The 13,001-nt window shown below is 52.9% G+C and overlaps 1 protein-coding gene across 1 annotated transcript in view; it reads left to right on the forward strand.

The window, feature by feature from the left end:
* The window catches only part of NMNAT2 (nicotinamide nucleotide adenylyltransferase 2), a 209,472-nt gene that overhangs the window by 171,713 nt on the left and 24,758 nt on the right, over positions 1 to 13,001 (forward strand). The window contains exons 6-10 of the mRNA XM_060091160.1: positions 606 to 673; positions 2,866 to 2,944; positions 6,136 to 6,262; positions 7,816 to 7,896; positions 9,049 to 9,093. Of these exons, the coding sequence (XP_059947143.1) occupies positions 606 to 673; positions 2,866 to 2,944; positions 6,136 to 6,262; positions 7,816 to 7,896; positions 9,049 to 9,093 (400 nt within the window). The remainder of the gene's footprint in view (positions 1 to 605; positions 674 to 2,865; positions 2,945 to 6,135; positions 6,263 to 7,815; positions 7,897 to 9,048; positions 9,094 to 13,001) is intronic.

The following is a 13,001-nucleotide window of genomic DNA, read 5'->3' on the forward strand; positions in this document are numbered from 1 at the left end:
TCATGCCCCGGTCCGGGAGGATCCCACATGCCACGGAGCGGCTGGGCCTATGAGCCATGGCCGCTGAGCCTGCGCGTCCGGAGGCTGTGCTCCACAACGGGAGAGGCCACAACAGTGAGAGGCCCGCGTACCGCAAAAAAAAGAAAGGAAAAAAAATTCATTTCCCTGCCCCTCCCTCCCTGCCACACATCCCAGAAAATCTAGAAGCCCTCCCAGACCTCAACCTCCTCCCCCAGATACAACTTGGTGGGTTCTGGGGAAGTGACCCAGCCAGATGGACCCTGGAAACAAGGCAACACTCAGCACGTTAAGTCTCCTCTCTGTGCTGGGTGTACACTGGCTTCTTCATCAGTGGAGGCTCACCTCTGACTCTGATGGAGGAGGAGAGTATACTGCACACACCCTCCATTCTTTCTCTCCCGCCCACCCTGCCACTCTACGCTTGTGTGTAGCAGGGGGACATGTGGATAGGTCACACCTTCATTCTCTGTCAGCACTGAAAAATGCTGCACTTTTATAACGGGCTGGCTTGGGATGGAGTCTTAGGGAGTCTGTGGGGAGCAGAGTGAGCCTCCCAACCCAACGACTGCTCTGTTGCTTCCCAGGGCCTTGTGTCGAGCCGGCACCGTCTCATCATGTGTCAGCTGGCCGTCCAGAATTCCGACTGGATCAGGTAGGGCTGGCCTGATGATGCCAGAGGTGGGTGGCCCAGGGACACCCTGGGAATGGGTGGACAATAGGAAGAGTCCCCACAGGAGTGGGGAGGCCAGGGGAGAGATTAACCCCATGCAGGCAATAATAACGTAAGCATTCTGGGGTGGCCTGATGACTTTATTTTTTAACCAATTTATACAGCCTGGGGCACTAAAGAGGGAGCTTTTGGTGTTTCATCTGCTCTGGCACGTTTGGATTCAGGAGTACGCTCGGAGCTTCCACAGACATCACTGGGATTGGGGAGAGACAGGGCCAGAAAGTCCGAGATGCCTCTCCACTTCCATCCGTACTCACTTCCATGAGCTGTCACTACCTTTCGGGGAAGGTCCCCCGGCTTTGGCTATTTTCCATTCCCGTCCAGGCTTCCTAGGGCCCCGCGATGACAGTGGGACAGAGGGGCGGGGCCGGGTGGGGGGGACAGGTCCAAGTGCTCGTGGCCTTTCCCTCAGATGATCCCTGCACAGACGGTCCCTGCACAGTTCTAAGATGGCAGACACCGTTATCCACTGTGCTTGCAGTGTAATTAAAGCAAACCTCCACTAATTATGCTAATTATGCCCCCCAAAGCTCCTACAGTTATAATTTGCATGAGAAGATGACGTTTTTTAAAAAAAATAGCAATACACCATTTGTCTTGTGATGTCCCCCCGTGGAAAAATAAGCAGCACCTAGAGGTTTCCAGGAAAGGAGAGGAATGAAGGGCCGCTGACCTCAAAATGAGGGATGCAGAGAGTTAGTGGAGAAGAGATGGGGTGGGTGGAAATGGGAACAGTGAAGGAAAGCGACAATAATAATTAAATAGCGATCCGTGCCATTTGTGCGCAGTGATTTGTGTGAACAGTGCATGCCCTTTACAGACTTTCTCATCCCCCCTTCCCCCCAAGACAGAGGTGAGGTTGGGAGACAGCTCAGGAGAAGTCAAGGAGTTTGAGAGGGAACAGCACATCTGTGGTCACGTCAGGGTAGAAACGGAGCCCCTTAGCACGGCACCTCATGACCTCAGGGGCAAATGGGGTCCAGTGGGGGAAATACTGAACAGGAGACTGTTACTGCTTGTATGTGATTAGAAGATTCTGAAATAACTCCCTCATTCATTCAACAAATATTCACTGAGCACTTACTGCCTGCCCTGCACTGCTCCAGGCACTGGGAAAATCCGCATTCCACGAACTGGGGTCACCAGAGAGGCTTGGAGATAGCTCTAGAGATGGGGCATGGGTGTGCAGAGTCCTTGGACATGGGGGAGCCTGTTTAGCCAGGTCAGGTGTCTGCCCATCTCAGGGGGGAGGGTGGTCAGGGACCTGGGGGCTCAGGGCAAGCTGGGTCACTAACGGTTTTCAGTTCATGAGATCTCATCTCTGGAAACCTTAGGTGTGCTGTGAGGTGGGGCTAGGGAGGGAATGCTCAACTGCTAAGTACATGTTTGAGGAACGTCCCAATTTAGCAGCTCATTAAGTTGGTAATTAAGCCCGAGTGCTGCATCCGTCAGGGGCTGGATCCCTGCTCACTTCACATCCCGTGTGCAGCAGGGGTTGGCCAGTCTGCGGGGCTGTGCGTTCCGGTCTGGCTGCCATGCCCACCTCCATGCCCACAGGGCACCCCGCTGCACAGGGAGTAAGACATGGGCAGATTCCCCAGTTCAGGTAACTGCAGTCGCCACTTGATGAGGGCCTGGCTCATTTCATTCTTATCACAGTCCTATAAGGTCCAGAGGAGAATTCCCATTTTGCAGGTAAGAATAAGAGCAAGACACTATACTAAGCACTTTGCATAGAAAACTCATTGACCCCTTCTAATAACCCCGCAAGAGTGTTATTATTGTTATTCCCATTTTACAGATGGGAAAGTGAGCACCAAAAAATCACATAACTTTCCCAAAGCCCCACAGTTGGGAAGGTCTGGTGCTGATATTAAACCTGGCCAGACCAGTACCAGCAACTGTTCATGTAAGCCTGTGTCAAACTCCTCTCATTTTACAGTGGGGAAACTGAGGCTCAGGAAGGTGTTTCAAGCCCATGTTTTACCTGATTCAAGGTCTAAGTACTTGGTATGACCAGGTCTGCTAAGCTTTTTGAGCCATGTCATTGGAAGGAACCAATAAGCAAAGAGTGTGAGAATGGAAACCAAGAGAAACATCTTTCCTATTGTCAGGGTGGACCCGTGGGAGTGCTATCAGGACACCTGGCAGACAACCTGCAGCGTCCTCGAACACCATCGGGACCTCATGAAGGTAAGCTGGGCCAGCCTCAGGGTTGGGTGGACCACGGAAGCCGGGCAGGCCAGGGAAAGGATGCTGCTGGCCTACTGACCTGGTTGTTTCCTCCAGCGGTGGGAGAGACCAGGCTCTGAGCAGCACCACGGAGGGCAGTGAATTAGGGACCCTGAGCAGCGCCAGAGGCTGCTTCCTGCCTTGTCCCCCTCCTCGATATGACTTGGGGCAGTTTTCATCTTCTGGCAGTAAATTCAAGGTGGGATTCAGGAGACCACAGCTGGAAAGCTTCAGAAAGTGAGGAGAGAAGGAGAAGCGAGCAAAGAAAGGAGGAGAGCAGGGCACTGGGCGGAGTTACAAGCAGCCAGGTCCTCCTGCCACACCTCCTGGGGACCCACTGGTCCTCTTACCCCAGTGTAGGTGGCCGTGACTGCTGTACTTCATACCCACAGGCGTCGTACTGTCATGCACACTCATTCCTCCTCACGGGAGTCCACGGGCAGACAGTGTCCTCATCTCTGTTTTATTTGTGGGTAAAAGGAAGCACAGAGAGGTGAACCAGGGTATCTGAGGACACACAGTGACTGCCTAGTCCACACAGATGGCTGCCTAGGGCTTGTGGCCGTGTGCGGTGACGAGGAGCCGGTTGCTAGGTAAGCACAGGTTCCTCACCAGCCAGCAGCAGCCGTCAGCGTGTGCAGAAAGCGCCCTTCACAGATCGATAGCAACCCATCGACTCCCACCGTGTGGGGGTGAAAAGTGGTGCCATCCATAGCGAGAAGCCTGACCCACCGAGACGAGACGCAACCCATCCTGCTTGCCTCCGCTGACCCTGATGCACAGCCCTCCCCAGCCCCAAACAAGGATCAGAATGGCATCATCCCGACACAGGGGGCGCCTCCATCGCATCTGTGTTTGCTGTCAGAGGGGCCTTTCAGAATCTTCTCGTTGGGGAGCTGCCAGCAGCCCCAGTCCCCCCACTCTCCACCTGCTGTGCACAGTGCTTTATTTGAACAGGTGTGGAATTCTGGGGCTCCAGACCATCCAGGAAGTCAAGAGCAAGAGAAGTGGAGAGCACTAGCTGGCTGTTGCTTCATCTAATAAGCTTTTCCCCCATGGAATTGAAGAAAACCCATCTCCTTTTTTTCTGCTTTCACAACCTTTCACACACATCCCGAGTCTTCCCTGGTCCCTTTGGAAGGACTCTGATGTAGGGTGGCCCTGACTTGCTCCTCTGGGCTTGTCTCAACAACAGCAGTAATGAAAGACATCCATCTTACTGTATAAGGATGTATCCGTCAGGAGAGGCTAAGATTCGCAGACAGCCTTTAAATCTCAGTGGCTTCACACTGGAGACCTGTGCACCTTCTTTTCACCCAGGAGCCTCAGGCTGCATGATGGAAGGGAGGAATCGGGGACCCTGCAGGCATGCCTGAGCCCTGGCTCTACCAGCCAGAAAGCCTGGCTGCTGTTTTGCTGTCTAAATGTCTGGGCTTCCCGAGCCCTCCCTCTGTTACTCAGGCCCAGAAGCATGAGTCTGGGCCCGAGATGCTTGGCCAACAACCCCCAGCTGTTGCAGTGATGGTCACAGGCCGGCAAAGAATGCCAGTCCCGATGGCCCCCCGCCTTGGAGTGGGAGCTTGGAGCTGCTTGTTAACTCCTAGTCTCCCTGGTCCCAGCATCAGGCCGGTGTTCCTGGCATGGAGAGTGGACCTGTTGGAGAGATAGACACGGGGCTTAATAGGTGATGCAAGGCTTTGAGAACGTGGGAGCCTGTGGAGGGCAGAGCGGGACAGGTGGCCAGCACTTTTCTTCTCCAGCAGAGAACAAGTCGAATGGGGCAAATGATGCATGCAGCAAGAAGAAGAAAATCCTCAACTACCAGACCGGTTATTTAATGAGAATGTGGCGTTTTCTTTTCTGGATGTGAAATCATAATAAAAAGGAGGCAGACTGTCCCTTCCACTCCACCAGCCGCAGCCGGACAGAGAATCCCACAAAGCAGGCTAAGAAGAGCCTGTGGTCCCCAACCTCAGCCGGCTCCCAGGTGTGGCTGCTTGCTCTCGTGACCATCTCCTGTCAGGAACATTACAGAAGTGACAGGTCACCCCACAAGACAAACGCCTGCCTTTCCAGGGTTCAGAAGGACTCACATTCTGCTCTGCCTGCACGGTGGTGTGTGGAAGACGCCTTTGGAGGGTCACCCCAATCCTGGGACTTGGTGTCCTCTGGCAGCAGGACTCAGTAATCCAGAAAGGGTGGTGGGCCAGGGATTGAGGGGAAGCTGGCTTTCAGGGAAGGGACCTTGAATAAGCAACAGCCCTATGAAGCTAAACAGATTGAAAATTCACCCTTTGTTTCTCTGTTGCCCAATAGCTCCACTCCCCGTGGGCAAGGGGGGTTGCTTCTGGGTCAGCTGTGAAGAATGCTGCGTTATCAGCTCTGTGCTTTCTGTAGCACTAGAGAGAAGCAGCAGGCCAGATAACACAGGACAATGGATAATACACATAGAATTTCCGTTTGGCTCTGGAATGTGTATTCACACTCTGAGCAGGCGCAAGAGTTCCCAGAACGCCGCCCTCTTCCTGCAGCACAAACACACCCTGCTCCGCCTGGCACTGCTCCCCAGCTTGGCCCTGTCATTGGCGTCTCCGGCCTGGAGAGGCAGCAGGTGGTGATAGCGCCTGCTGTTTGCATGACCTTTCCCAAGCTTGCACAGCCCTTTTGCAGACATGACCTCATTTGAGCCCCATGAAGCAGGCAGGGAGAGCAGGCATGCATGTTCCACAGAAGGTCACAACATGTACAGACTTCCTGCCAGGTGCCAGATGCTCTAAAGGCGCTCTGTGTGTGCTCGCTCGTGTAATCCTGCCGCAGCCCAGATGCGTGGCTCTTTTGCCTCTCTGTGTTAGGCTCTTGAGCTGAGGTTCAAGAGCAGGTAACTATCCAAGGTCACACAGCCAGAAGGGGGCAGAGCTCAAACTTGAACCCAGGTCTGTGAAACAACACATCCCACGCGTTTCTCACCTCCTGCTAGCCTAGTGTGGTCACAGGGTGTGGCTGGGTCTAGAACCCACCTCCAGCCCTCTTTCTCAGTTCCAGGACACCTCACCATGATGGACAAGCAGATGAGCATTTGGAGGTAACTGGGAAACGCTTTCATAAGTCTCTTGGGCTAACGACACTGACTCTGCCCTTCCTCCTTCCCCCAGCGGGTGACTGGCTGCATCCTCTCCAATGTCAACACACCCTCCATGACGCCTGTGATTGGACAGCCCCAGAATGAGACCTCCCAGCCCATTTACCAGAACAGCAATGTGCCCACCAAGCCCACTGCAGGTAGGGGAACATTGGTGTAGAGCGGTGGCTCTCAAACTTCAGAATCGCCTGGAGGGCTTGTTAAAATCCACATCGCTAAGCGCTGCCCCAGAATTTGATTCAGTGGGTCTGGAAGAAGGAAGAGAATTTGCAGTTTTAAAAAGTCCATGCTGATGCTCTGGTCCAGGGACCATACTTTGAGAACTCTTAATGTAGGGCATCAGAGAGAAATAGTCACAATGATAGAGACAGGAACAGAGACAGAGAGAGACAGGGGTGATGGTGTGCATTTTAATATAAATATGATTGCCTTAAGTGGGAATTAAAGACAAAAGGCAGCATTTTTCTCTGCCTTTTCTAAGGGGGTTGAGGATCTTGCCAAGATCACACAGTAAGGAAGTAGCAGGGCCAGGAGTCAAACCCAGACAGTCTGCAGCCAGAGTCCCACACTCTTAGCCATCCCTTCACTGTCAAAGAGCAGGGGTCCCCCAACATTTACCCAGCACCTAGTACTATATGCTTGCACGGTGCTCAGTGCTTTACACGGGTTCTCATTTAATGCGGTAATTCTGTGATATAGATATTATATTCCCATTTACAAAGAGAAAACTGAGCTTCAGAGAAGGTGAGTGATTTACCTAAGGTCACACAGCTCAAAAGTGGAAGAGCCAGAATTCATATTCAGGACTGTCTGATTCCAAGGTCCATGTTCTTTCTAATATTTTCTTCCAGGCCAATTGCAAGAGACAGATCCTGGTATTACTTTTCAAGCCTAGAGACCATAATCTATTTGGTTATCAGTCTATCATAAATAGGGTAATTCACAAGGATGAGCCAGAATTTCATAGTTTGTGTATAGCTACATCTGGGGGCTCAGAAAACTTCTCTGGATTAGAGCTCAGAAAGATCACTGAAAACCAGATCCCTCTCAGCCAAAGTAGGATGTCTGATTATTCTAAACACCATCTGAAAGGGAAGGAAGGCCTTTGCCCAGCAGAAATTACTCCAAATGAGTTCTTTGCCACAGGCCAAGTCTCCGTAGATTGGGGTGTTACTCTTTAGTGTTGGGGATGGCTGAAGAAATGCACATGATATTAAAAACTGAAAAATGCAAACAGGGCACAGTCCCTTTAAATGTAGACTATGATCCAATTTATGTTACGTAGACATATCTGCATTAATACGCATAATAAAAATGGGAGAAAATAAAAAATATATGCATACTTCAGTGGTGGTTATCTCTAGCGGTGGAATTATGGGTGCTATTTTCCTTTTTATATATATTCCTCTTCCATGTTTTCCAATTTTTCAACCGTGTAATAAACACGACCAGAAAATAGATTCCCATCTAGGGCTCAGGATGCTTGTGCCTTGGACTGGGGATGAGAAGAGGGAATTTGAGCTGTCATGTTTCTGTTCTTTCTTTTCACCCTCCTACTGCCTCCATGACCCAACCCCTGCCCCTCCAGGGCAGCCCCAATGTTTACAGTGGCCCAAATGTGGGACTGACGCGAGTGTGAGTTGTGAGTGGTTCTCTCCGTCTGTCCCTGTCTGTCTTGCTCTCTCTCCCATAGCCAAGATCCTGGGAAAGGTGGGAGAAAGCCTAAGCCGGATCTGCTGTGTCCGCCCACCGGTGGAGCGCTTTACCTTTGTGGGTAAGGGAGCAAGGACCTTCTTTACCAATCCCGCCTCTTTTCTTTCCCTCCTCCCTTTGTTCATTCACCAGACAAGCCCCAGCACCTGCTGTAGGATGAGCATCTATAGAGCAAAACTTGGGAGAGAAGAGAGGATGTCACCAGGCCTGCAGGGCCAAGGTGTGATGGGAGCCCAGAGGCGCGATCATCCTGGCTCAGGGATCCTGGACACCTTCCCCACTCCTCTCCCCTCCTTGGGCTCTTCTGGTCCTTCTCTCTATAGAATGTGTCCACCCGCCTGAGAGTTCTCAGAGGCCCAGCATCCTCCCTCAGGTCCTCCCAGCTCTGGCAGTGTCAGTACTCCTGCTGAGAGGCTAAGAACACACAAGCCCTTTCCTTAATTTTCTCCATTTTTTGGCTGCTCCCCTAAGGACTCAGCATAGATGAGAATAGCTGTCTCTGGGGCTCTTTCTCCTACAAACCCCAAATTCGGCTCTGCAGAAGAGCTGAAGCTCTAGCCCCCATTCCTTTGACGCTTTGGGGCTGACTGCTGCCGTTTCTCCCATTTCCAATTTCCAACCTTGAATAGGAACTAAGAGGGATGGTTGAGGAGGCAGGGGGCCAGGATGGCATCTCCACGGTGTTCTGCACACCGTGTGCCCCATGTGGGCGCGCACACTCAGAGCACGTGGTAAAGCCTCTGTCTTTCACATCTTTCCCGGGCTCTCCATTCTGCCACGTGAAAAATCTCAGCGTACTCAGTTTTGCTTGTTCTTTGAACCAGAACGCTGAACGGGAGAGGGCCGCCTCCGTGTGACACTACAAGCTGTCACCCTGGGTTCAAGGAAGTTGCTCTTGTGGCCAGCCTCCCCTAAATACAGAAGGAAACAAAAGGCGCTCAGCATGAGCACGTGTGTCCGTCATTGGCAACGCAGCCAGGCTGTCCAATTCTGAAAGTCCAGAACAGTGAATCCTGCCTCTGGAGCCTGAGGAGATGCTCCCTCTCCATTTTAAGTTAGACGGTGCTCTCCATTTATGTTGCTCAGATGTCCCTACTCCCACCCAGTCACCACATCCCGGGTTCTCCCTCTGCGGAGGCTCTTGTACAGAACGTGCATCAGGTATCCGGAAGTTGGTTCCCTGATGCTTCTGCATTTCCTCTTTCCTCCCTAGATGAGAATGCCAATCTGGGCACAGTGATGCGGTACGAGGAGATTGGTGAGTGGGGCTGGGCAAGTGGGAACATTTGGAGCCACCTGCCTCCACCACGGGCAACGCGGGGGAGGGGAGAGCCTTGCAAACCCTGGGTGGTGTTTGCAGCAGGGTCTGCTCTTAGAGGGATAATTGATTGTTCCCAAGCTAAGATCATATGCTTAGTTATCTCTCCTTTAACCTCTCCATGCTAGATTCAGGCAGCTTCCCTGGAGGTAGGATGGGATCAGTTGGCAATTTTCCCTTCAGAGCCTCTTCTCCCTCATTCAAAAATCATGGAAGCTGAGTTCATTGCCAGCCAGAGAGACTCTTCTCTTGCCCACAGCACTGTGCCTGCAGCAGAAGAGCTCCCCTACCTTCCTCAGCAGAGGATTCCGGCATTTGGAGGATGAGGAGAGACGGGGAAGAAAGCCACACCTGTGACCTCCCCCGCAGCCTTGAGTAGAGACTAAGGCCCCGACTGTGTGTGAGGGCAGTGAAGGCCCCGGGCCAGAGCAGGTGGAGGGTGGTTACATGGAGCTCTCAGGATGGGAAGGAGCTAACCCCCCATAGAAGTGAGCTGAGTCCTGGGCAACCCTAGGAAACAAACCAGGAAACAGATCTTTCCAAGGTTCCAGAATAAGTTAGAGACACAAGTATCTGAAGCCGGGTGAAGGGCAGACAGCAAGAGTGGAGCTGGAGCTGATGCAGCTACCAGGTGACAAGGAGGGTCAGTGACAGTTGGAATGCTTGAAATTCTAGGATGAGGGGCAGCCTGGTGTCCAGCTGACATGCTTAATCTTCAACTCGAGCTACAGAGATGCTCCAGGCACCCCCTCCCAGAGCTGGAGGTTTGGGGCTGCACCTGGGCACTGGATTCTCCCAGGAGGCCCAGCAGATGTGATGCCATTTCAAGGAACTTCTCTGGGGCCTGTCCCCTGATGCCAGGCAGTGGTGCGCCTGAGCTGGCTCATATTTATTCGCTAGAGCCATTTGTAAAATTTTCAGGGGTCTTACCAACCAGCTGTTAAATGCAGTTTATACTAAAAATTAAAATATATTAAGTAACAGTTAAATACATTGTATTCAAAAGTATTAAGTACTCAAAACTCCTCACTTCCCAATTCTTTTATCAAGTTTTCATAGGCTTTATTTACCAGCACATGGTTATGTGAGGACCACAGGAAAGGGCGCCTGCCTTTCTGGATGCTTCCCAAAGCCAGCAGGAAGAAGCATGCAACCCCAGGTTCCACAGCCCCAAACACCCAAAAGCCCTGCACTCCCCCTTCCCTGCTGTTCCACACCTGGCCAGGAGCTACCTTCCCAGGGAGGAAGTCTTCTCCACCAGACCAGCCGAGCTCAGAGCAGTCTTCAGACTTTCAGCTCTATTCCAATGTGTATTTTCCTCCGACACCTTGTTCCAGGAGGAATGCATTGTGGCCCAGCTTCAGCTGGGACCTCTTTACCTTCCCAGCACCCAGGGCCTGTGTATCAGGCTGTCCCGCCCTGGGGAGTTCCCCCTCCTACCGAGAGGCAATGCGATGGGTGTTTGTTTACACGGCCACGCTCCTAGCTCCTAGCGCTCCACCTTTACCATCTCACTGCAGCCTTGTGAGGCGCAGGGCTAGTCTTAGCCCCATCTTACTCCTCTTTCAGAGAAAGGAAAGCTGAGTGGCCACAGCTGTCTGGATGGATTTGTGGCCTCGTGTGGTACCGGTGGCAGCTGCCTCAGTGTGCAGTGGGGAGTGGAAGGGGCTGCAGGGCCTGGGGCTTTGCATAACCCGGATTCCCGGGAGGAGAGTGTGGCAGGAGAGTGCTGATTCTGGCTCCCTGGATCCTGAACTGGGGAAGAAAGTTGGACCCAGAGGAGGTCCCAGGAAGGGAGCTTGCCTGGCCTCTAGACCACTGTGCTGTGAGGCCCTCTGGCTCACACGTCCCCTTTTTGAAATCCCCTTGCACGCTTCACGAGAAGGAAAAAGCCATTTCTCCTAGCTCAGTTAGCACCTATGGCTCCATTTCCACTTTCTTAACCAGCTGACTGCTTCCGGGGGCCTGCCCCAGACCCAAGGCTTATGGGCTGAAAACACGTACCTTAGTCTCAGATGATAAACCTGAGAAATCACTGCTGCCCTCCAGCGGCCACACGTGGGATCCCAAGCCCTGCCAGGGCCTCTGGCCTGTGACAAATCCATCTGTTCCAGCGCTGCAAGCAAAGGTGCAAACCCCACGCTTTAACTTGATCTGCTTTGGCTTTAAAAATAATCCTACATTATTTTGAAGTGAGAAAGTGAGGCTCTGGCTTGGGAATAGAAAAGAGATTCACTTCCATGGCTGTAGAGCAGGGCTTCTCAACCACGGCCCTGTTGACACTGGGGACCAGATAATCCTGTGTCACGGGGGCTGCTGTGTGCTGTGTAGACTGTTGAGTGGCATTCCTGCCCTCTAAGCACTAGGTGCCAGCGGCACACCCCTCTCTCCAGTCTTGACAACCAAAAAAGTCTCCAGACATTGCCAAATTCTGCAGACAAAATCGCCCCCGGTTGAGGATCACTGATGTAGAAGAAGCTGAGGACCAGCATGTCGTCTGGAGACCGCCAGCTAACTGGACTCTTAGGCCCACGGTTCCAGAGCTTCAGCCTTTCAACAGAGAACTGACCTGGAATCCTGGGTGGCTCCAAGCTGGAGACAGGGAACAACAGGATCCCAGAACGAGCCCAGTCTGGCTCCTCTCAGCCATCCGAAGGCTGGTGGCCTAACACAGAGGGAGGCACCATTGACCAGGGCCTCCATGCTGCAAGAGACAAGGCCACAATCGCCATCCCGGACTGCCATCCCAGAGCGCCCAGAAGGCTCTTAGACAGCCTGCCCACATGGCCTCTGCGGTCAGCCTGTCTGTTGTTCACTCATTCAACACATCCTGAGCCACCTACTGTGCACAGGTCTCTCTGCCAGGCCCTGGAGATATAAAGATCAATTAAGGTCCCTGGACATAAACAGACCATGAGACTACAGTGTGATGTGGAGGAGAGGGGAGAGGGAAGGCTGCAGGAATATTTAAGAGTTAAGACCCCAGGGCTCCATGGGGCTCCCTGAGTATGAGCTGCACTGACCTGGGACCGTGAGATGCTCTCACTGTCTGTCGCCAGCCCAGCAGCCTTCCACTCAGCCTGCAGCCAGGGCGAGCTCACCACCTGAAAGTCCTCGTCAGGTCCCTGAGCTAGCTACAGGGTCTGAGGCGGGCAGAGCGGCCGCCCATCTCTCGGCCTCAGGGTCCAGGGTGGCAGCGTTCTCTGGAAGGCTCAGAGCGGGGCTGTCTCACTGTTTCAGGCAAGATACCCACAGCCACAGCCTCTTGATGGAAGGGCCTGGGATGCCGAGGAACCAGATGCACCACCTGAATCCCAGCCCAGGTGGAAGTCTCTCCCCACGTGGTTCTGAGAATCCCAGGATTCTTTTTCCCCCTGTTGCTCAGTGTTCAGGCCCCGGTCAGTTTGCTGCCTGTTTTAAATGACAGTGGCCTCACTGGGGTAATTCAGAGTGAGCTTAATGAGGGAAGAAAAACAAGTGACAAGCAAGAAGTACGGGTGGGAGTCAGGAAAGTGGGGGGCAGCCTCACTTCTCAAGCCCTTTGCTGAGGACACTGGCCATGTAAAGAGAGGACATCTGATGAGCTGAGCTAGCTGATGAATTGAGGGTGTACTCGGTGTCCCCTGCCCCCCATCCCATCGGGTGCTTGTGACGAGACAAACCCCAGATAACGCACAGCAGCGGAGGAACCAAACTCCACGGGCACTTCGGTGTGATACGGAGCAAAGGAGAGACCCTTAAACCTCACACTAGGCGTGTAGCTGGCTCAGTCTCTGTTTGGGTGACCAGCCATCCTGGCTTAGCATGGAAACCCATCCTGGAAACCCCTCAGTACCAGCAAACCAGGA

The sequence above is a fragment of the Mesoplodon densirostris genome, chromosome 2, assembly GCF_025265405.1.
Source record: "Mesoplodon densirostris isolate mMesDen1 chromosome 2, mMesDen1 primary haplotype, whole genome shotgun sequence".
In the NCBI taxonomy this organism is placed as follows: Eukaryota; Metazoa; Chordata; class Mammalia; order Artiodactyla; family Ziphiidae; genus Mesoplodon; species Mesoplodon densirostris.